General features: G+C 42.4%; 1 protein-coding gene and 1 long non-coding RNA gene across 2 annotated transcripts in view; one reads left to right on the plus strand and one right to left on the minus strand.

Moving 5' to 3' along the window:
- LOC127913636 (uncharacterized) overlaps positions 1-21,305 on the minus strand; it is an 82,459-nt gene that overhangs the window by 48,254 nt on the left and 12,900 nt on the right. The gene's annotated exons all lie outside the window — the stretch shown is intronic.
- Positions 31-11,949, plus strand: nubpl (nucleotide binding protein-like). Its single transcript, XM_035743303.2, has 10 exons — positions 31-235; positions 2,661-2,805; positions 2,988-3,022; positions 3,175-3,265; positions 3,385-3,424; positions 3,529-3,619; positions 4,220-4,399; positions 9,484-9,604; positions 9,718-9,800; positions 9,975-11,949. Exons 1-10 carry the CDS (start codon positions 95-97, stop codon positions 10,035-10,037), a joined length of 990 nt encoding a protein of 329 aa, XP_035599196.1. The 5' UTR covers positions 31-94; the 3' UTR covers positions 10,038-11,949.

Here is a 21,305-nt window from a genome sequence, read left to right on the forward strand (position 1 = left end):
GTCTCATCTTGACGCGCAGTTAACAAGTACACGTCATAAAAAATCGACATGCACTTCAACAATAACCTATTTTTTTCTATGGCAATAACACAAGATGGCTCACTGTAGCTACAGTAAATTCTCACATTTATTAAAATTGACAACCGCTAACCTAAATAAACCAACAGTGTTACGGACAGGGAGAGACGTTCAACATGCTCCACAACGCGGCAAATATTTCATACGTTTTCATAAGGTAATATTCTAGCTCTTGCTAAAATTGTTTACAACTAACTAGCGAACTAAACTCCACTCCATGGAGTGTTGTTTAGTTCGCTACAACTAACTAGCTAGAGAGCTTTCTACATGCTAGCTAAGTAAATTCTATCAAGTTCACTCTGATTCACCCTACATAGCTAGTTAGCTAATCATTGCAAGCCATTGAGGCCAATTATGTAGCATGTTTGTTTACGTATCTGTATAACTATAACTAATTATAACTAACGGCAACACTATAAGATTTACATCATGTATATACAGTACCAGTCAAAACTTTGGAAACACCTACTCATTCAAGGGTTTTTCTTTATTTTTAATATTTTCGACATTGTAGAATAATAATGAAAACATCAAAACTATGAAATAACACGTAATGTAATATCATGTAATAACCAAAAAAGTGTTAAACAAATCTAAATATATTTTATATTTGAGATTCTTCAGAGTAGCCACCCTTTGCCTTGATAACAGCTTTGCTTGCACACGCTTGGTGTTCTCTCAGCCAGCAACATGAGGAATGCTTTTCCAACAGTCTTCAAGGAGTTCACACATATGCTGAGCATTTGTTGGCTGCTTTTCCTTCACTCTGCGGTCCAACTCATCCCAAACCAGCTCAATTGGGTTGAGGTTGAGTGATTGTGGAGGCCAGGTCACTTGATAGCCCTTACACAGCCAGGAGGTGTGTTTTGGATCATTGTCCTGTTGAAAAACAAATGATAGTCCCACCAAGCGCAAACTAGATGGGATGGCTTATCGCTGCAGAATGCTGTGGTAGCCATGCTGGTTAAGTGTGCCTTGAATTCTAAATAAATCACTGGCAGTGTCACCAGCAAACCACCATCACACCTCCTCCTCCATGGTTCATGGAGGGAACCACACATGACGAGATCACCCGTTCACCTACTCTGCGTTTCACAAAGACACGGCAGTTGGAACCAAAAATCTCAAATTTGGCTCATCAGACCAAAGGACAGATTTCCACCGGTCTAATGTCCATTGCTCGTGTTTCTTGGCCCAAGAAAGGCTCTTCTTATTATTGGTGTCCTTTAGTAGTGGTTTCTTTGCAGCGATTCGACCATGACGGCCTGATTCACGCAATCTCCTCTGAACAGTTGATGTTGAGATGTGTCTGTTACTTGATCTCTGTGAAGCATTTATTTGGGCTGCAATCTGAGGTGCAGTTAACTCTAATGAACTTATCCTTTGCAGCAGAGGTAACTCTGGGTCTTCCCTTCCTGTGGCGGTCCTCACGAGAGCCAGTTACATCATAGCGCTTGATGGTTTTTGTGACTGCACTTGGAGAAACTTTAAAAGTTCTTGACATTTTCCCAGATTGACTGACCTTCATGTCTTAAAGTAACGATGGACTGTCGTTTCTCTTTGCTTATTTGAGCTGTTCTTGCCATAAAATGGACTTGGTCTTTTACCAAATAGGGCTATCTTCTGTATACCACCCTTACCTTGTCACAAAACAACTGATTGGCTCAAACACATTAAGGAAATACATTTCACAGATTAACAAGGCACAACTGTTAATTGAAATGCATTCCAGGTGACTACCTCATGAAGTTGGCTGAGGAGAATCCAAGCGTGTGCAAATCTGTTCAAACGCATAAAGAAGGAAAGAAATGTACTTTTAACAAAGCACACCTGTTAATTGAAATGCATTCCAGGTGACTTATCCAGAACCAATTCCAGTCCCCAAATCCAGAACTAATTCAAGAAAAGCGCACAGTATTATATAGAGACATTATTGTAGGGAACTCCGTTCCATCTAATATTGCTCAAATAAACAGCAAACCTGGTTTTTAAAAACAGATAAAGCAACAGCTCACAGCCTCTCCCTTATTTGACCTATTAGAATCTAGTTTGTATGTACTGATATGTAAGCTATGTGTGCCTTTTTTAAAATGTTTTTAAATGTATGAGCTTGAGCTGTTCTTGTCTAATGATGTTCTGTATTACGTCATTATGTTTCATGTTTTGTGTGGACCCCAGGAACAGTAGCTGCTGCTTTTGCAACAGCTAATGAGGATCCTAATAAAATATCAATACCTCATGAAACTGGTTGAGAGAATGCCAAGAGTGTGCAAAGCTGTCGTCAAGGCAAAGGGTGGCTATTTGAAGAATCTCAAATATAAAATATATTTGTACTTGTTTAACACTTTTTTGGTTACTACATGATTCTATATGTGTTATTTCATAGTTTTACTGTCTTCACTATTATTCTACAATGTAGAAAATAGTAAAAATAAAGAAAACCCTTGAATGAGTAGGTGTGTCCAAATGTTTGACGGGTACTGTATATACAAGTTACATTCAAGTTTATCATGTGTTGTTGATAAACTCACTTGCTCATTCCATGATGAATTTACGCAACTCTAACACTCTGTACTCCCCAGACCTCAGGTCCTGAGAGGTCGTTGCAGGAGAGACAGAAGCAGCACATGGCTCGTGGCTTGCCCAAACAAAAGCCCATTGCTGGAGTGAAACAAGTTATTGTGGTGGCCTCGGGGAAGGGGGGTGTTGGGAAATCAACCACTGCAGGTAAGCAGGTTCTTATTAGGCTCTCTGTGCTGCTCATTCATGAAACATTTGCACAAATGTGTACAATTTGCATACATTTCAACAGACAGTGGTTTGGTCTGATCTTTTTATCTTTATGAAATATATATTTTTATACAGTGTAGTCATTTGCTACCCTACAACCTTTTTCCTCCCCTCAACAGTGAATTTGGCCCTTGGACTCACAGCTAATGATCCAGTAAGGAAAGCACCATTATTAATTTGCACATTTTGTTATTACTGTTGCATACCAATTTTTGCCCAAAATGGGTATGCAGAACCATGACAATCTCTCTCTCTCTCACTACATTGTCCACTCAGTGTCTCTTCATGTCTCTTTTCTGCACACAGAGTAAAACTGTGGGCATCTTAGACGCTGATGTTTACGGTCCCTCAATTCCTAAGCTGATGAGCCTGAAGGGGAACCCAGAACTAACTGACAGTAGGAGACATCAATCTGCATGTAGTCTAGCCTGAGGAATAACAAGGATGTTTTAGATGTATCCATTCATTACAGAGATCAAACTGAAAAGACAACCTATGTTTTCTTTGTGTTTTCAGACAACCTAATGAGACCACTTATGAATTTTGGGATTCCTTGGTGAGTAAATGTATCTCCAATTGCCAGTGACAGGGGAGGTAAGCAAACAAATAAACCATTGAGTCATTGACTGTCATGTCCATCTCTCATCCTTCTGTCCTCAGTATGTCCATGGGGTTTCTGGTAGAGGATGTTGCACCCATTGTCTGGAGGGGCCTGATGGTGATGTCAGCTATAGAAAAGCTACTTAGACAGGTGGGAGAGACTGATCGTTCATGTACATTGACCTCCAAAGGCAAAGTGCGGTAACTACGAATTTGGTCCAAAATCTTTGGTCTGTTGTAATGGCCTTGTGTATATATAAGTAGTAAGGCCCGAGGTGGTGTGGTATATTTCCAATATTCCACGGCTAAGGGCTGTTCTTAAGCACAGCGCAACGCAGAGTGCCTGGACACAGCCCTTAGCCGTGGTATATTGGCCATATACCACAAACTCCCTAGGTGTCTTATTGCTATTATAAACTGCTTACAAACTTAATTAGAGCAGTAAAAATATATGTTTTGTCATACCTGTGGTATAAGGTCTGATATACCGTGTCTGTCAGCCAATCAGCATTCAGGGCTCGATCCACAAGTTTATTATCTCATTAACGTGTTTTTTTAGTTTTCTGAGACAAGAACAAGCCAGTCGATCAGAATATATTATAAAGTACCAGAATTTAGACAGAAAGACGTTGAAGTGAGATTTTGCAGTAAACATTTGTTGTTAATGCACTTTGCTTTTGTAGGGCAGTACAGTAATCCGTGTTAGTTTTTATACTATATACTACATGTCATTTTTTTGTTACCTATGCAGGTAGATTGGGGACTGCTGGACTACCTGGTTATTGACATGCCACCTGGGACTGGAGATGTTCAGTTATCAATCACTCAGAACGTCCCAATAGCAGGGGCAGTGATCGTGTCCACTCCTCAGGATATTGCCTTGCTGGATGCACGCAGAGGTGCAGAAATGTTCAGAAAGGTCAATGTACCGGTAAGAGCTTTGGATGCTAAATGCCCCTTTATTCTTTCTTCAATTCTTTTCAAATGACCTTGGTAAGGACAAAATACACATTTGTGAGATGTTTATCTATGCACACTGAACAAAAAAATAAATGCAACATGCAACAATTTCAAAGATTTTACTGAGTTACAGTTCATATAAGGACATCAGTCAATTGAAATAAATCCATTAGGCTATCTATGGAAATCTATGGATTTCACATGATTTAGGAATACAGATTTCAGTCAAGCTTGAAATCTCCATGGCTAACTATAACATTTTCCACCAAGATAGAACTGCCAAAGGGGGCGGTGTTGCAATCTACTGCAAAGATAGCCTGCAGAGTTCTGTATTACTATCCAAGTCTGTACCCAAACAATTCGAGCTTCTACTTCTAAAAATGCACCTTTCCAGAAGAGAAGAAGAAACAAGTCTCTCACTGTTGCTGCTTGCTATAGACCTCCCTCTGCCCCCAGCTGTGCCCTCGATACCATATGTGAATTGATTGCCCCCCCCATCTATCTTCTGAGCTCGTGCTACTAGGTGACCTTAACTGGGACATGCTTAACACCCCGGCCATCCTACAATCCAAGCTTGATGCCCTCAATCTCACACAAATTATCAATGAACCTACCAGGTACAACTCCAAAGCCATAAACACGGGCACCCTCATAGATGTCATCCTAACTAACTCGCCCTCCAAATACACCTCTGCTGTTTTCAATCAAGATCTCAGCAATCACTGCCTCATTGCCTGCATCCGTAATGGGTCTGCAACCAAACGACCACCACTCATCACTGTCAAACGCTCCCTAAAACTGCGAGCAGGCCTTTCTAATTGACCTGGCCAGGGTATCCTGGAATAGATGTAATAGATCCGTCAGTAGATGATGCCTGGCTATTCTTTTAAATGTGCCTTCCTCACCATCTTAAATAAGCATGCCCCATTAAAAAAAATTTGAACTAGGAATAGATATAGTCCTTGGTTCACTCCAGACCTGTCTTTCCTTGACCAGCACAAAAACATCCTGTGGCGTTCTGCATTAGCATCAAATAGCCCCCGTGATATGCAACTTTTCAGGGAAGTTAGGAACAAATATACACAGGCAGTTAGGAAAGCTAAGGCTAGCTTTTTCAAACAGAAATTTGCATCCTGTAGTACTAACTCAAAAAAGTTCTGGGACACTGTAAAGTCCATGGAGAATAAGAGCACCTCCTCCCAGCTGCCCACTGCTCTGAGGCTAGGAAACACTATAGTGATAAATCCACTATAATTGAGAATTTCAATAAGCTTTTCTCTACGGCTGGCCATGCTTTCCACCTGGCTACCCCTACCCCGGTCAACTGCCAGCACCCTCCACAGCAACCCGCCAAAGCCCCCACCATTTCTGCTTTACCCAATTCCAGATAGCTGATGTTCTGAAAGAGCTGCAAAATCTGGACCCCTACAAATCAGCCGGGCTAGACAATCTGGACCCTCTCTTTCTAAAATTATCTGCAGAAATTGTTGCAACCCCTATTACTAGCCTTTTCAACCTCTCTTTCGTATCGTCTGAGATTCCCAATGATTGGAAAGCTGCCGCGGTCATCCCCCTCTTCAAAGGGGGTGACACTCTAGACCCAAACTGCTACAGACCTATATCTATCCTACCCTGTCTTTCTAAGGTCTTCGAAAGCCAAGTTAACAAACAGATTACCGACCATTTCGAATCCCACCGTACCTTCTCCACTATGCAATCTGGTTTCAGAACTGGTCATGGGTGCATCTCAGTCACACTCAAGGTCCTAAACGACATCATAACCGCCATCGATAAAAGACATTACTGTGCAGCCGTATTCATCGACCTGGCGAAGGCTTTTGACTCTGTCAATCACCACATTCTTATCGGCAGACTCGACACCTTGGTTTCTCAAATGATTGCCTCACCTGGTTTACCAACTACTTCTCTGATAGAGTTCAGTGTGTCAAATCGGAGGGCCTGTTGTCCGGACCTCTGGCAGTTTCTATGGGGCTGCCACAGGGTTCAATCCTCGGGCCGACTCTCTTCTCTGTATACAATGATGTTGCTCTTGCTGCTGGTGATTCTTTGGTACACCTCTACGCAGACGACACCATTCTGTATCCTTCTGGCCCCTCTTTGGACACTGTGTTAACTAACCTCTTGACGAGCTTCAATGCCATACAACTCTCCTTCCGTGGCCTCCAACTGCTCTTAAACGAAGGGGAAACTAAATGCATGCTATTCAACCGATCCCTGCCCTCTCCTGCTCGCCCGTTGAGCATCACTACTCTGGACGGCTCTGACTTAGAATACATTGGACAACTACAAATACCTAGGTGTCTGGTTAGACTGTAAACTCTCCTTCCAGACTCACATTAAGCATCTCCAATCCAAAATTAAATCTAGAATTGGCTTCCTATATCGCAACAAAGCATCCTTCACTCATGCTACCAAACATACCCTCGTAAAACTAACCATCCTACCGATCCTCGACTTTGGTGATGTCATCTATAAAATAGCCTCCAACACTCTATTCAACAAACTGGATGCAGTCTATCACAGTGCCATCCGTTTTGTCACCAAAGCCCCATACACTACCCACCATTGCGACCTGTACGCTCTCGTTGGTTGGCCCTCGCTTCATACTCTAGTTGGCTGGGCTCCCTGCCTGTGCCATTAAACCAAACCCACTGGCTACAGATTATCTACAAGTCTCTACTAGGTAAAGCCCCGTCTTATCTCAGCTCACTGGTCACCATAGCAGCACCCACTCGTAGCAGGCGCTCCAGCAGGTATATCTCACTGGTCATCACCAAAGCCAATTCCTCCTTTGTTCGTCTTTCCTTCCAGTTCTCTGCTGCCAATGACTGGAACGAACTACAATAATCTCTGAAGTTGGAGACTCATATCTCCCTCACTAGCTTTAAGCACCAGCTGTTAGAGCAGCTCACAGATCACTGCACCTGTACATAGCCCATATGTAAACAGCCCATCTATCTACCTACCTCATCCCCATACAGTATTTATTTATTTATCTTGCTCCTTTGCACCCCAGTATCTCTACTTGCACATTTATCTTCTGCACATCTACCATTCCAGTGTTTCAATTGCTATATTGTAATTACTTCGCCACCACGGCCTACTTATTGCCTTAACTCCCTTATCTTACCTCGTTTACACTCACTGTACATAGACATTTTGTTTTCTTTTGTTCCGCTGTATTATTGACTATGTTTTGTTTATTCAATGTGTAACTCTGTGTTGTTGTATGTGTCGAATTGCTATGCTTTATCTTGGCCAGGTCGCAGTTGCAAATGAGAACTTGTTCTCAACTAGCCTGCCTGGTTAAATAAAGGTCAAATAAAATACATTAAAAAAAAAAAAATGCATCTGTTGGTAACAGATAACTTAAAAAATAGGTAGGGGCGTGCGTGGGTCAGAAAACCAGTCAGTATCTGGTGTGACCACCATTTGTCTCATGCAGCGTGACACATCTGCTTCACATAGAGTTGATCAGGCTGCGGACTGTGGAATGTTGTCCCACTCCTCTTCAATGGCTGTGTGAAGTGGCTGGATATTTGCGGGAACTGGAACACGCTGTCATATACGTCGATCCAGAACATCCCAAACATGCTCAATGGGTGACATGTCTGGTGACTATATAGGCCATGGAAGAACTGGGACATTTTCAGCTTCCAGGAATTGTGATCAGATCTTTGCGACATGGGGCCATGCATTATCATTCTGAGGTGATTGCGGCAGGATCAATGGCACGACAGTGGGCCTCAGGATCTCGTCACGGTATCTTTGTGAATTCAAATTGCCATCGATTAAAATGCAATTGTGTTCGTTGTTCATAGCTTACGCATGCCAATACCATAACCCCACCTCCACCATGGGGCACTCACGGTGGCATCACCAAATGTTGACATCAGCAAACCGCTCGCCTACACAACACCATACAGGCTGTCTGCCATCTGCCCGGTACAGTTGACACCAGGAGTAATCCGTGAAGAGCACACTTCTCCAGCGTGCCAGTGGCCATTGGAGGTGAGCATTTGCCTACTGAAGTCGGTTACGACGCCGAGTTGCAGTCAGGTCAAGACCCTGGTGAGGAAAACGAGCACGCAGATGAGCTTCCCTGAGATGGTGTCACGCCCTGACCACAGAGAGCCCTCGGGGTTCTCTATGGTGTAATAGGTCAGAGCGTGACTAGGGGGGTTTTATAGTTGTTATAGTTCTATGTTGGTGTGTGAGTATGGTTCCCAATTGGAGGCAGCTGATATATCGTTGCCACTAATTGGGGATCATACTTAGTTTGTCCCTTTTCCCACCTGCGTTGTGGGATATTGATTTTATATAGTGCCTATGTGCGCTACGTATTTGCACGTTTGTTATTTCTTTGCTGTTTTTTGGAAGTTTCACTTTAATAAATATGTGGAACTCTACTCACGCTGTGCCTTGGTCCACTTATTTATCGTGACAGATGGTTTCTGAAGGTTTTGCAGAAATTCTTCAGTTGTGCAAACCCACAGTTTCATCAGCTGTCCGGGTGGCTCGTCTCAGATCATCCCACAGGAGAAGAAGCCAGATGTTGAGGACCTGGGCTGGCATGGTTACACATGTTCTGCAGTTTTGAGGCCCGGTTGGATCTACTGCTAAATTCTCTAAAATGACGTTGGAGGTGGCTTATGGTAGAGAAATGAACATGAAATTATCTGGCAACAGCTCTGGTGGATATTCCTGCAGCCAGCCTGCCAATTGCATGCTCCCTCAAAACTTGAGACATCGGTGGCGTTGTGTGACAAAACTGCACATTTTAGAGTGGTCTTTTATTGTCCCCAGCACAAGGTGCACCTGTGTAATGATCATGCTGTTTCGTCTGCTTCTTGTCAGGTGGATGTATTATCCTGGCCAAGGAGAAATGCTCACTAACAGGGAGAAATACACTTTTTGTGCATATGGAAAATGTCTGGGATCTTTTATTTCAGCTCATGAAACGTAGGACCAACACTACATGTTGCATTTAAAAAACAAATCTGTGTATATTTATATATATGTCACATCTCATAGGTCCTGGGCATAGTCCAGAATATGAGCGTGTTTCAGTGCCCCAAGTGTAACCACCAGACCCACATCTTTGGGGCAGATGGAGCAAGGGCCCTTGCTGATACTCTGGGAGTACAAGTATTGGGTAAGATCCATTTCAAACATAAATCATTACAGATTTCATTATTTCTCTCAATCTCAGATCTAATAGAATGATAGTATAGTGTAGAGACTGATGTCTCTCCCTCCTCTGTCTAGGAGACATTCCTCTACACCTGAGCATCAGAGAGATGTCAGACAGAGGCCAGCCTGTAGTGGTGTCCTCACCTGACAGCCCTGAGGTTGGTATACTGCTTGGATGACAATAGATAGTCAAGATAAATATTGGCAATGTTGGAAAACAAACAGTGTATTCTTCACCATAACATTGTATACATTTGGCACTTTTGAGAGTTTGCCATGTTAGTTTTCTACCTGGGTTTGTTTAATATGTCTGCCTATGCCCATTGTTTTAGGCTGAGGCCTACAGAAAGGTGGCGACTGCCGTGGTCCAGCATCTAGAAGAACTATCTGGTTGAGTTATTGCTCTCTACTGTGTAGGACAACTGGACAACTCGTCATCTACAGGAGATTCAGTGCATTCGGAAAGTATTCAGACCCCTTAACTTTTTCCACATTTTGTTATTCTAAAATGGATTAAATTGTTTTTTCCCCCCTCATCAATTTACACACAATACCCATAATGACAAAGCAAAACAGGTTTTTCATTTTTTTTTTGCAAATGTATAATAAAAAATAAAAAATGATATAACATTTACATAAGTGTTCAGACCCTACTCAATACTTTGTTACAGCCTCAAGTCTTTTTCGATCGATTACAGCCTTGAATCTTCTTGGGTATGACGCTACAAGCTTGCCACACCTGTATTTGGGGAGTTTCTCCTATTCTTCTCTGCAGATCCCCTCAAGCTCTGTCAGGTTGGATGGGGAGCGTCACTGCACTGCTATTTTCAGGTCTCTCCAAAGATGTTCAAGTCCGGGCTCTAGCTGGGCCACTCAAGGACATTGAGAGACTTGTCCCGAAGCCACACCTGTGTTGTATTGGCTGTGCGCTTAGGGTCGTTGTCCTGTTGGAAGATGAACCTTCGACCCAGTCTGAGGTCCTGAGCGCTCTGGAGCGGGTTTTCATCAAGGATCTCGCTGTACTTCGTTCATCTTTCCCTCGATCCTGAGAAGTCTCCCAGACCCTACCGCTGAAAAACATACCCACAGCATGATGCTTCATCGTAGAGATGGTGCCAGGTTTCCTCCAGACGTGACGCTTGGTATTCAGGCCAAAGAGTTCAATCTTGGTTTCATCAGACCAGAGAATCTCGTTTGTCATGGTCTGAGAGTCCTTGACGTGCCTTTTGGCAAACTCTAAGCGGGCTCTCATGTGCCTTTTACTAAGGAGTGGCTTCCGTCTGGCCATTCTACCATAAAGGCCTGATTGGTAGAGTGCTGTAGAGATGGTTGTCCTGGAAGGTTCTCCCGAGCTCTGTCAGAGTGACCATCAGGTTCTCTGTCACTTCCCTGACCCAAGGCCCTTCTCCCCCGATTGCTCAGTTTGACCGGGTGGCCAGCTCTAGGAAGAATCTTGTTGGTTCCAAACTTCTTCCATTTAAGAATGATGGAGTGCACTGTTCTTGGGGACTTTCAATGCTGCAGACATTTTTTTGGTACCCTACCCCAGATCTGTGCGTCGACACAATCCTGTCTCGGAGCTCTACGGACAATTCCTTCAACTTAATGGCTTGGTTTTGGCTCTGACATACACTGTCAACTGTGGGACAGTGTGGGCCTTTCCAAATCATGTTGATTCAATTGAATTTACCACAGGTGGACTCCAATCAAGTTGTAGAAACATCTCCAAAATGATCAATGGAAACAGGATGGACCTGTGCTAAATTTTGAGTCTCATCGCAAAGGGCCTAAATAGTTATGGAAATAAGGTATCTGTTTTTAATTTAACAAATTTGCAAAAATGTCTAAAAACCTGTTTTCGCTCTGTCGTTATGAGGTAGTGTGTAGGTTGATGAGGGGAAAGAATATTTAATCCATTGTAGAATAAGACTGTAACGTAACAAAATGTGGAAGAAGTGAAGGGGTCTGAATACTTTCCGAGTGCACTGTAGACCAGAAGAACCCTGCACTCCTCCATATCCCTCGCTGTGGAGTACGCACAAATCCTTGGGGTCTGAGCTGATTACATATCTGTTACATAGTATGTATATCTAGACCGTGGTAGCATAATGTTCCGTTTCAATAGCGACCTGTCTCTTCAGCCCAATGTGTATTCAATATATAGATCCAGTATTCATTGTTCAGTCTGATATTCAAATACAACACGTTTAATTCAAGCCTTGAGAACCAAATGTGCAGTCGACAGTAAACTAAATGAAAGTAATTTATGCCCTAAAAGCGTAGAGCAAAAATAAAGGAATGGTTCTATGTTGTTGTTTTTTCTTTCTGACTTGATGCTTGATGCCTCTTTCTGATGCCTGGTGAGTTGTTCTTTTGTAAATGTTGATGCCTGGTGAGTTGTTCTTCTGTAAATGTTGATGCCTGGTGAGTTGTTCTTTTGTAAATGTTGATGCCTGGTGAGTTGTTCTTCTGTAAATGTTGATGCCTGGTGAGTTGTTCTTCTGTAAATGTTGATGCCTGGTGAGTTGTTCTTTTGTAAATGTTGATGCCTGGTGAGTTGTTCTTTTGTAAATGTTGATGCCTGGTGAGTTGTTCTTCTGTAAATGTTGATGCCTGGTGAGTTGTTCTTTTGTAAATGTTGATGCCTGGTGAGTTGTTCTTTTGTAAATGTTGATGCCTGGTGAGTTGTTCTTTTGTAAATGTTGATGCCTGGTGAGTTGTTCTTTTGTAAATGTTGATGCCTGGTGAGTTGTTCTTCTGTAAATGTTGATGCCTGGTGAGTTGTTCTTTTGTAAATGTTGATGCCTGGTGAGTTGTTCTTTTGTAAATGTTGATGCCTGGTGAGTTGTTCTTCTGTAAATGTTGATGCCTGGTGAGTTGTTCTTTTGTAAATGTTGATGCCTGGTGAGTTGTTCTTTTGTAAATGTTGATGCCTGGTGAGTTGTTCTTTTGTAAATGTTGATGCCTGGTGAGTTGTTCTTCTGTAAATGTTGATGCCTGGTGAGTTGTTCTTCTGTAAATGTTGATGCCTGGTGAGTTGTTCTTCTGTAAATGTTGATGCCTGGTGAGTTGTTCTTTTGTAAATGTTGATGCCTGGTGAGTTGTTCTTTTGTAAATGTTGATGCCTGGTGAGTTGTTCTTCTGTAAATGTTGATGCCTGGTGAGTTGTTCTTTTGTAAATGTTGATGCCTGGTGAGTTGTTCTTTTGTAAATGTTGATGCCTGGTGAGTTGTTCTTTTGTAAATGTTGATGCCTGGTGAGTTGTTCTTCTGTAAATGTTGATGCCTGGTGAGTTGTTCTTCTGTAAATGTTGATGCCTGGTGAGTTGTTCTTTTGTAAATGTTGATGCCTGGTGAGTTGTTCTTCTGTAAATGTTGATGCCTGGTGAGTTGTTCTTTTGTAAATGTTGATGCCTGGTGAGTTGTTCTTCTGTAAATGTTGATGCCTGGTGAGTTGTTCTTTTGTAAATGTTGATGCCTGGTGAGTTGTTCTTCTGTAAATGTTGATGCCTGGTGAGTTGTTCTTTTGTAAATGTTGATGCCTGATGCCTGGTGAGTTGTTCTTTTGTAAATGTTGATGCCTGGTGAGTTGTTCTTCTGTAAATGTTGATGCCTGGTGAGTTGTTCTTTTGTGGATGTTGATGCCTGGTGAGTTGTTCTTTTGTAAATGTTGATGCCTGGTGAGTTGTTCTTTTGTAAATGTTGATGCCTGGTGAGTTGTTCTTCTGTAAATGTTGATGCCTGGTGAGTTGTTCTTTTGTAAATGTTGATGCCTGGTGAGTTGTTCTTCTGTAAATGTTGATGCCTGGTGAGTTGTTCTTTTGTAAATGTTGATGCCTGGTGAGTTGTTCTTTTGTAAATGTTGATGCCTGGTGAGTTGTTCTTCTGTAAATGTTGATGCCTGGTGAGTTGTTCTTTTGTAAATGTTGATGCCTGGTGAGTTGTTCTTTTGTAAATGTTGATGCCTGGTGAGTTGTTCTTTTGTAAATGTTGATGCCTGGTGAGTTGTTCTTCTGTGAATGTTGATGCCTGGTGAGTTGTTCTTCTGTAAATGTTGATGCCTGGTGAGTTGTTTGGTGTTTGGTGTTGTTTACAATATTTACACAATCTTCCATCTTCACGAAATGCAACTAATGTTCGCAATGTCAGAGATGAAAATAAAGAATGTACAACCTAGATGCATTGGTTGCATTTCGTGAAGATGGAAGATTGTGTAAATATTGTAAACAACATTTACAAAAGAACAACTCACCAGGCATCAACATTTACAAAATAATAACTTGTTTGACTTGAAGCCAGTAAGGGTTGCAGTTACTCTCTATTAACACCTGGTGGCACTGCATATCAAATCAAACATCCCACTTCCCAGGCCACCAGTCATATTTATTTCCTCATCCTGAGTTGGATGAGCTCTCTGGGACTTGTGCAAACAGGACCACTTCCTGCATATTTCTGTTGCTCCATAGACTCCGCTAACTACAGCAGCTGTTTCGCTTCCAACCGAACCAACCGCCATGAAAGCCAAGCCAGACGGCTCGGTGTCTTATCGGGTCAATGAGTGTTGAATGTTTACTACTGGTCTGTTTTTCTGTAGCTATGGTTAGTCATTTGCATGCTGCTCTATATTGGAGGAACAGAATAAGAAGTCCTACCAAAGCCCTCCGGACCAGTTGCTATTTCAGCAGCTCTGTCTGGTCTGAGCCCTGTTTTGTCCTGGAGACACTGTCTGGGGTAAAGACAGTGTGCCACTTACGAAAAAAGAGTGCAGTATAACCACAGTATGCGGCAACTTCTGCGTCCAAAATACCACAGTCGACCGCAGTTGAAAGTGCAGCTTCAAAATTGCAATCATTTTTTGTAAGGGGGGGTTGATGTGTCAGATGGTCCCCATTAAAGAGGAAGTCCCACTGGCAGAGCTGTCTATTTGTGGTTCTGTTTAAGTAACTAAAGTATTGTGGTGTATTCATTTGCCTTCTAGTCGTGTTTTCTGTTCTGTACACTTACTGTGTCCATCGTAGTTCCTTTAAAAACAAAAATCTGCATCCCGTAAATCTCGATATATTCCCGAAAGGGGAACAGTGTAACACGAAGGAGGAGAAGTGAGACTTAGAGATGAAAGATGGCGGTAGCTAATGAGGTGAAATTAGGTAGCTACTGCAGGGCATACGTGCTACCTCAAGGCTACACAGACACACTCCCAACATACACACACTACAGGGTTGCTCTGTTTCGGAAAAGGCCAGCGCTGTGGAGGAAAAAGCTAACGGGTCCAAAGTGATGACTCCTGTGTACAGTAATTACTGCTGTGGTGTGGCTTTTAAACACAGGACAGGCAGGGGGCTTTACAGATAACAGGGATGTGTGGAGGATGGCCTCGTTTGCCAAGTTCTTCCTCTAGTTCTCTGAGAGAGAGAGAGGGTGGGTGTGTGTTTGAGTGTGTGTCAGAACCAGAGAGAGAAGGGAAGAGAAAGCAAGAGTGGGAGAAATCCTTTCATGTGAGTCAGTACTGAGTGACTCCTTAGTGACTGGCATTCTTCCCTATGAGCAGCTGCCAGTGGCTCTTGCCCAGGCATGTGGTGTTTTTCTAGGCAGAGGGACACTAGTATTCCCATATAAACACAACAGCATGGCTACACATAGGTCAGCTGATGTACAGTATCTCCCTCTCTCCAGGTGGGCGATTTCTCTGTCTCTTTTTAGTGCACGGCCTTTGACCAGGGCCTTTACTGCAATAAACGGACCGTGATACAAAGGCCCATAAAGTCACTGACTAAGATATCCGTAGTTACAGAATTAACTACTTCCTGAAGCTCTGTAAAAAAAACAGGGGGAAACATGGAGAGAGAGGGTGTCTGGTATCAGTGACACCTGAGCCCTATGGAAGTATATTGATTGTGAATTAATGTTAGTAACACAGATGCTCAATTGTAACCTTATAACATGGAAGGAAAATTAAATGAATATGTGTGTCTAAAGAGTTTGAACATTTCATAACTTGATCATTTGCTATGCACTCCATTAATGTGCTCAAATATTGAAGCTTTCTTCATGCTGTACATGAGGACAGGATCCATTTATTGCTCTAAATCATCCTACGTGAGAACACCCACATCTATTATATACGAGAGACATATTTTATTGATTGAGATTATGCTAAGTAGTATGTTTTTTCTTTTTTGAGAGCTAAACTTTAGTGTTGAAAATCTCTGATTGAAAAGCTGGTTATTTTGTCTTTTCCATTCAGGAAACCCATGAATTCAGTTGGGACTCCTTCCAACGGTTCCCTTTGCTTCTGTCAGTAACTAAATGAAATATAACGCTATTGTTTTGAACGCCACATCCTGCATTCCAAAATTAGAAAGGAATGGATTTTCAGAGAACAAAAAAAAGTATTAAAAAAAATATCTGTGATTTTCTGCAATTGAAGGCTTTCAGTTTCACTTTCTTTTTTTTTTTTTTCACTTTCTAAAATCAGCCATTAAACCTGCCATTTAAAATACATAGCGCTGATACTGCTGTATGCTGTGACCTGTATGCTATGACCTTGTTGTTATCAGACAGATTAATATCATGAAATAACAACAACAATCTCCAGTCCTCATCGCCCCAGATAGATAAGGCAGCTACTAGCTAGCACCGGCACGACCATATGTAGCCGTAGGGTAGGATGGAGTTGGTGTTAATGGTGGGGGGGTGGATGAAGTCTCTCACACTCCAGCTCTAGGTGGTCTCCCCGCTATCCCACCTATCCATGGCCCCATCTCCCTTGACCTTGGGATCCCTGACCTGCCTGGCTGGCCCTAGCGTTGCTCCGTTGCCATGCCAATGCAGCTGTGGCGGGGCTCTGGGTAAACAGCAGCAGCTGGTTCCAATTGTGCTGCGTCACTGGGAGGGCATGCATAGGCTCAGAATGGGAGTGAAGGGGTGGGGGAGGTAGGGCTGAGGGTGGGGGGGGGTGACTGCAGCAGCACCCCCACACACTCCAGTCATCTGTCTTGCAGTTCTGTTTCTCTGCATGCTGCTGCTGAGAGCTCTAGAACCAATGCAGAGTGTGATGGAGCATTGCAGTCTCAACACTGCGAACAGAGCTGAATAACGACTTGCTTTTAGTACTAGGATATCTGTGCACAACAGGGGAAAATATCAATGTAAATCAGATGATATCCTAGGCCTAGGAGGACACAACAGTGCCACTGACACATTGAAAATGCAAATAAATGAACCGGGAGGAACTATCGGACTGCTTGCTATGGTAGCAGTATACACGATCTTTGCTCTCCTTTGAGTGAGATTGGTTTCAGCCGTTATAATTTGGAGTTCTTTATTTCAGTGTCAAGCCATGTTTGAAGCTTATTAGTGCTCACCTGTCCATCTGCAGCTGCAGAGTAAACAAAGGACCAAAGAGCCCAGTGGGCCACAGGCTTGGACCGCAGGGGGACTCTCAAACACAATTGGCAGGAGACTGTAGATCTGAGGAGATTTAGAGTGAGATTTGGGGGTTGGGTAGGTGAATAATTCATGATTGTGGAGAAGAGAAGGGGACATTTTAGATGAAGCAGGGGTACTGTGCCCACAGACAGTCAGGATAGGAGACAAACAGAAGAAAGCTTCGGTTTGGCCTGCCCATGGGCTTTTGATGTATGGGCGGGCATGGCCATAGAAATGGAATTCAGCCTGATTGAGACTTGGGCTGGGCACTTCAATCTATTTATCTCCCTCTCTGTGTCTACTGCTGAAGGATGTGTGTGTCTGAGGCATGGGCCAGTGGTTGGGACGGAGAGAATGGAGGGTCTCACTGACGTTGCATCACCTCAGGGTTAAATTCAAAATAAAACTTAGGTTGCTATAGTAATAGGTAGCAACTCTCAGCTCTCGAGGACATCCGCATCTGTACCAGGACTTGCTGCGACCTGATAAAATAAAAATCAAATAGACCTTTATTTTGCCCAAAACTTAGAGTTGACTATACACTGTACAGTACGTCTATTCAAGGATATTTTTATTTGAGTGTTTGTTTGACAATCATTCAAGTCCATAGAAAGAGACATAAAGCACACACTTGTCGTAAATTAAATCTCTATCTTCAAGTGAATCATTTACTCACACAGTCACTGTTGTTTATTCAGTGAGAGAAATCAGCTGGTACTCCTCTGGAAAATAAACTGTGTTATAGTCACTGTTCTGTCACAGCATTGCATGGCTGAATTCTCCCAGTCTGAATGAGGAGGACTGTTTGGCTGGCAGGGCTTTGAAAGGCTCAAACAGATCAAGGTCTGCTGATAGACGATATTGACTCATTATTTCATGAAGGATTTCATAAAGAATATGGTCTGGATTTACTTAACTGTTTCACTAGTGATAGTAAGCAGGCAGTCCATACAGTATGATGTGTTTTGGGATGTTTTATGCCCTATTCTTGAGACAGATGACTGGACATTATGATTATTAAGACAAATATGATGCTGGTGGTTATTCTCGTGGCCCCTTGTATAAAGCCTATTTTGTGTTTCAGCTAAAAAACTACTGTACTGTGTGTACTTTACTGGATGTCCCAAGAGAGGAAAACAGTAATAGATGAATCACTTCCATTTCCCCATCTCTCCCATAAAGATATAGCCTTTTGACTATTTTGAAACTTACGGAGATTATGCTTATACACTCTTAGAAAAAAAAGGTGCTCTCTAGAATCTTAAAGGGTTCTTTGGCTGTCCCCATAGGAAAACCCACTGAATAACTCTTTTAGGTTCCAGGAAGCAAAAAGGGTTTTCCTGTAGGTACAGCAGAAGAACCCTATTTGGAACCTTGTGTCGTTGCGTACCACAACCCTTAGCCGTAGTATATTGGACATATACCACACACCATGGGGACCTATTGCTTAAGTGAAGTCTCGCCTGACCTGCGATACAGAGAGCATGAAGAGGCCATTGACGTGAATTGAACACCAACCCTCACCAACACAGACAAACTTGAAGCTGGTAGAAGCCTCAGCGCTTAGTTCTTCTTCCTCCTTGCCATATAATTAAGCCAACTTAACATCAAAGGGTTGTTGTGAGTTGTTTTCATTGAGGTACTTTGCATTTTACTTACTATTTTGTAATCTGTTTCAAATATACAAAGCAGCAATGAATCCATATTGCAGGAGCAAGTTCACAAGATTATATAAAGCTTACATTTTATGATGCAGACTAAGACCTGTTACTGAAAATGACAGAACCATTTGGATGTTGTGAGTTTCCTCCACAGGGCGATGAGTCAGCACAGCAGACCTGTTGCTGGAATGGGAGGTAACGTTGGTAGTAGCACTGCTGGTGACTAACCATGCCTGTGTCCCAATTGACACCCTATCCCTTATACACCGAGTATACCAAACATTAGGAACACCTTTCTAATATTGAGTTACACCCCCCGCCCTCAGAACAGACTCAATTAGTCGGCGCTCCACAATTCGAAGGCGTTCCACAGGGATGCTGGCCCTTTTAGGTGGTGGACCATTCTTGATACACATGGGAAACTGTTGAGTGGGGGAAACGCATAAGCGTTGCGGTTCTTGACACAAACCTACCTACTACCATACCTTGTTCAAAGGCACTTAAGTCTTTTGTCTTGCCCATTCACCCTCTGATTGGCACACATACACAATCCATGTCTCAATTGTTTCACGGCTTAAGGTCGGCTTGAAGGTCTCCTCCCCTTCATCTACACTGATTGAAGTGGATTTAACAACTGACATCACTAAGGGATCATATCTTTCACCTGGATTCACCTGGTCAGCCTATGTCATGGAAAGAGTAAGTGTTCTTAATGTTTTGTATACTCAGTGTGTTGTGCACTACTTTTCACCAGGGTCCATCTACTTTTGACCAGGGCCCATAGGTTCACTATACATGTATAGTGAATAGGGTGTAATTTGGGATGCAACCCATGATATCACAGAGAAGATTGGGCTTAATAAACAAACACATCAATACACCCAAACTTATTCACCACCCACTACCATTTCTCCATGCCTTTACAGTGATGTAGTGCCATTGAGGCTTGTGGGAATGGACCGTGTAATAAATCTGCATGGTGTTGTGTTAGGAAATAATTTAGCTGACAGGCTGTCTTCACAGATGTTATCTCAGAATAATTTATTTTGTTGGCCACTTGCACTTTTTTCTGTAAGAAGCAAATTGCACGTGTATACTAGCAAATGATAAGTGCATACATTTCCTGTTCAACATGGGAGGCTGTCATTAAGGCCTTTTAACATTAGTATCTCCCATAGCCAGCTGTTTCATGCCTTCTGGAGGGAACCCCATAGAGCATGGAAAACCTCTCTCACACTGTGACCAACTAGTTTTCAATCAAAGAGTAATTAATTATTATGGTTCTTTCCCCTATGATATCAGACAGTGAACACCACCCACCATCATTGGCTTGAAGAGGGCCAAAAGAGGTTTGTCACAGTTTATTTAAAGGGTATACTGTAGGATTTCAAACATGCATAACCCATACATCCATAAGCAGGACATGAACGTTTCATAACAAAGACAAAACAACAAAAATGTCAATCTGCAGTTGTTGATATGATGTATTGCTTATAATTGTGGTATGAAGGGTTATGAATGTGTTATGTAGTCCTTGGGTCCATTTTTTTGCAAGAGGTACCAATATGAGTAAAAGGTGAGCTGAGACCTTACTTTATTAAAGCGGTACAGTTGTATACCTGCAGTCCCTCTCTGGCAAGAGCAGAGACATTTTGCATATCGCTCTAGAGGATGCGATGTGATCAAAGAGTCAACAGTGAAGCAAGTAGGGGCTCGACAGCACCTGATGCAACGGTAACAAACACTAGCAACGAGCTTAAACTTTATACACATCATCCACCCATACCCTCAGTATTTGCACTCTGCTATAATGTCAATCGGATCTGTTCAAACGCTCAGTTCCGAGTTTGTCTTTTCACAAGGAAGCTTTTAGCAATAGATTTTTCCAACACCTTGTGACATTTATTGATCATAAGGGCTATGTTTGCATCTCAACTGGCACCCCATTCCCTATATTACTATATTGATTGTGCAGGGCTGAAAGAGAAGGCTATTACTAAGGAGGGTGTAAGGACCAATGGTTGAGATTCACAAACAACACTTACATTAGATGAGAACACACACTAGTGTCTGCTGGATCATGTCTATTTCTAGGTTGATACAGCATGATCTTCACACTTGCATGACATGGGAACCTCACACATTGTCTGCTCTTGGAACTGATTTGAATTGAACTATTGGCTTGTAAAACAATGGTAGTCAGTGTTATTCAGAGAGCGTCAGGTTACAAATAGGTTTCTGCTATCAGGTTTCTGGTAATCTATTGGATGCATAAAGTGCTCACAGATCACTGCACCTGTACATAGCCCATCTGTAAATAGCCCTTCCAACTACCTCATCCCCCATACTGTTATTTATTTTGCTCCTTTGCACCCCAGTATCTCTACTTGCACACTTATCTTCTGCACATCTATCACTCCAGTGTTTATTTGCTACATTGTAATTATTTCACCACTATGGCCTATTTATTGCCTTACCTCCCTTATCCTACCTCATTTGCACACACTGTATATAGACCTTTTCTATTGCATTATTGACTGCATGTTTGTTTTTTCCATGTGTAACTCTGTGTTGT

Source organism: Oncorhynchus keta, chromosome 29, assembly GCF_023373465.1.
Source record: "Oncorhynchus keta strain PuntledgeMale-10-30-2019 chromosome 29, Oket_V2, whole genome shotgun sequence".
In the NCBI taxonomy this organism is placed as follows: domain Eukaryota; kingdom Metazoa; phylum Chordata; class Actinopteri; order Salmoniformes; family Salmonidae; genus Oncorhynchus; species Oncorhynchus keta.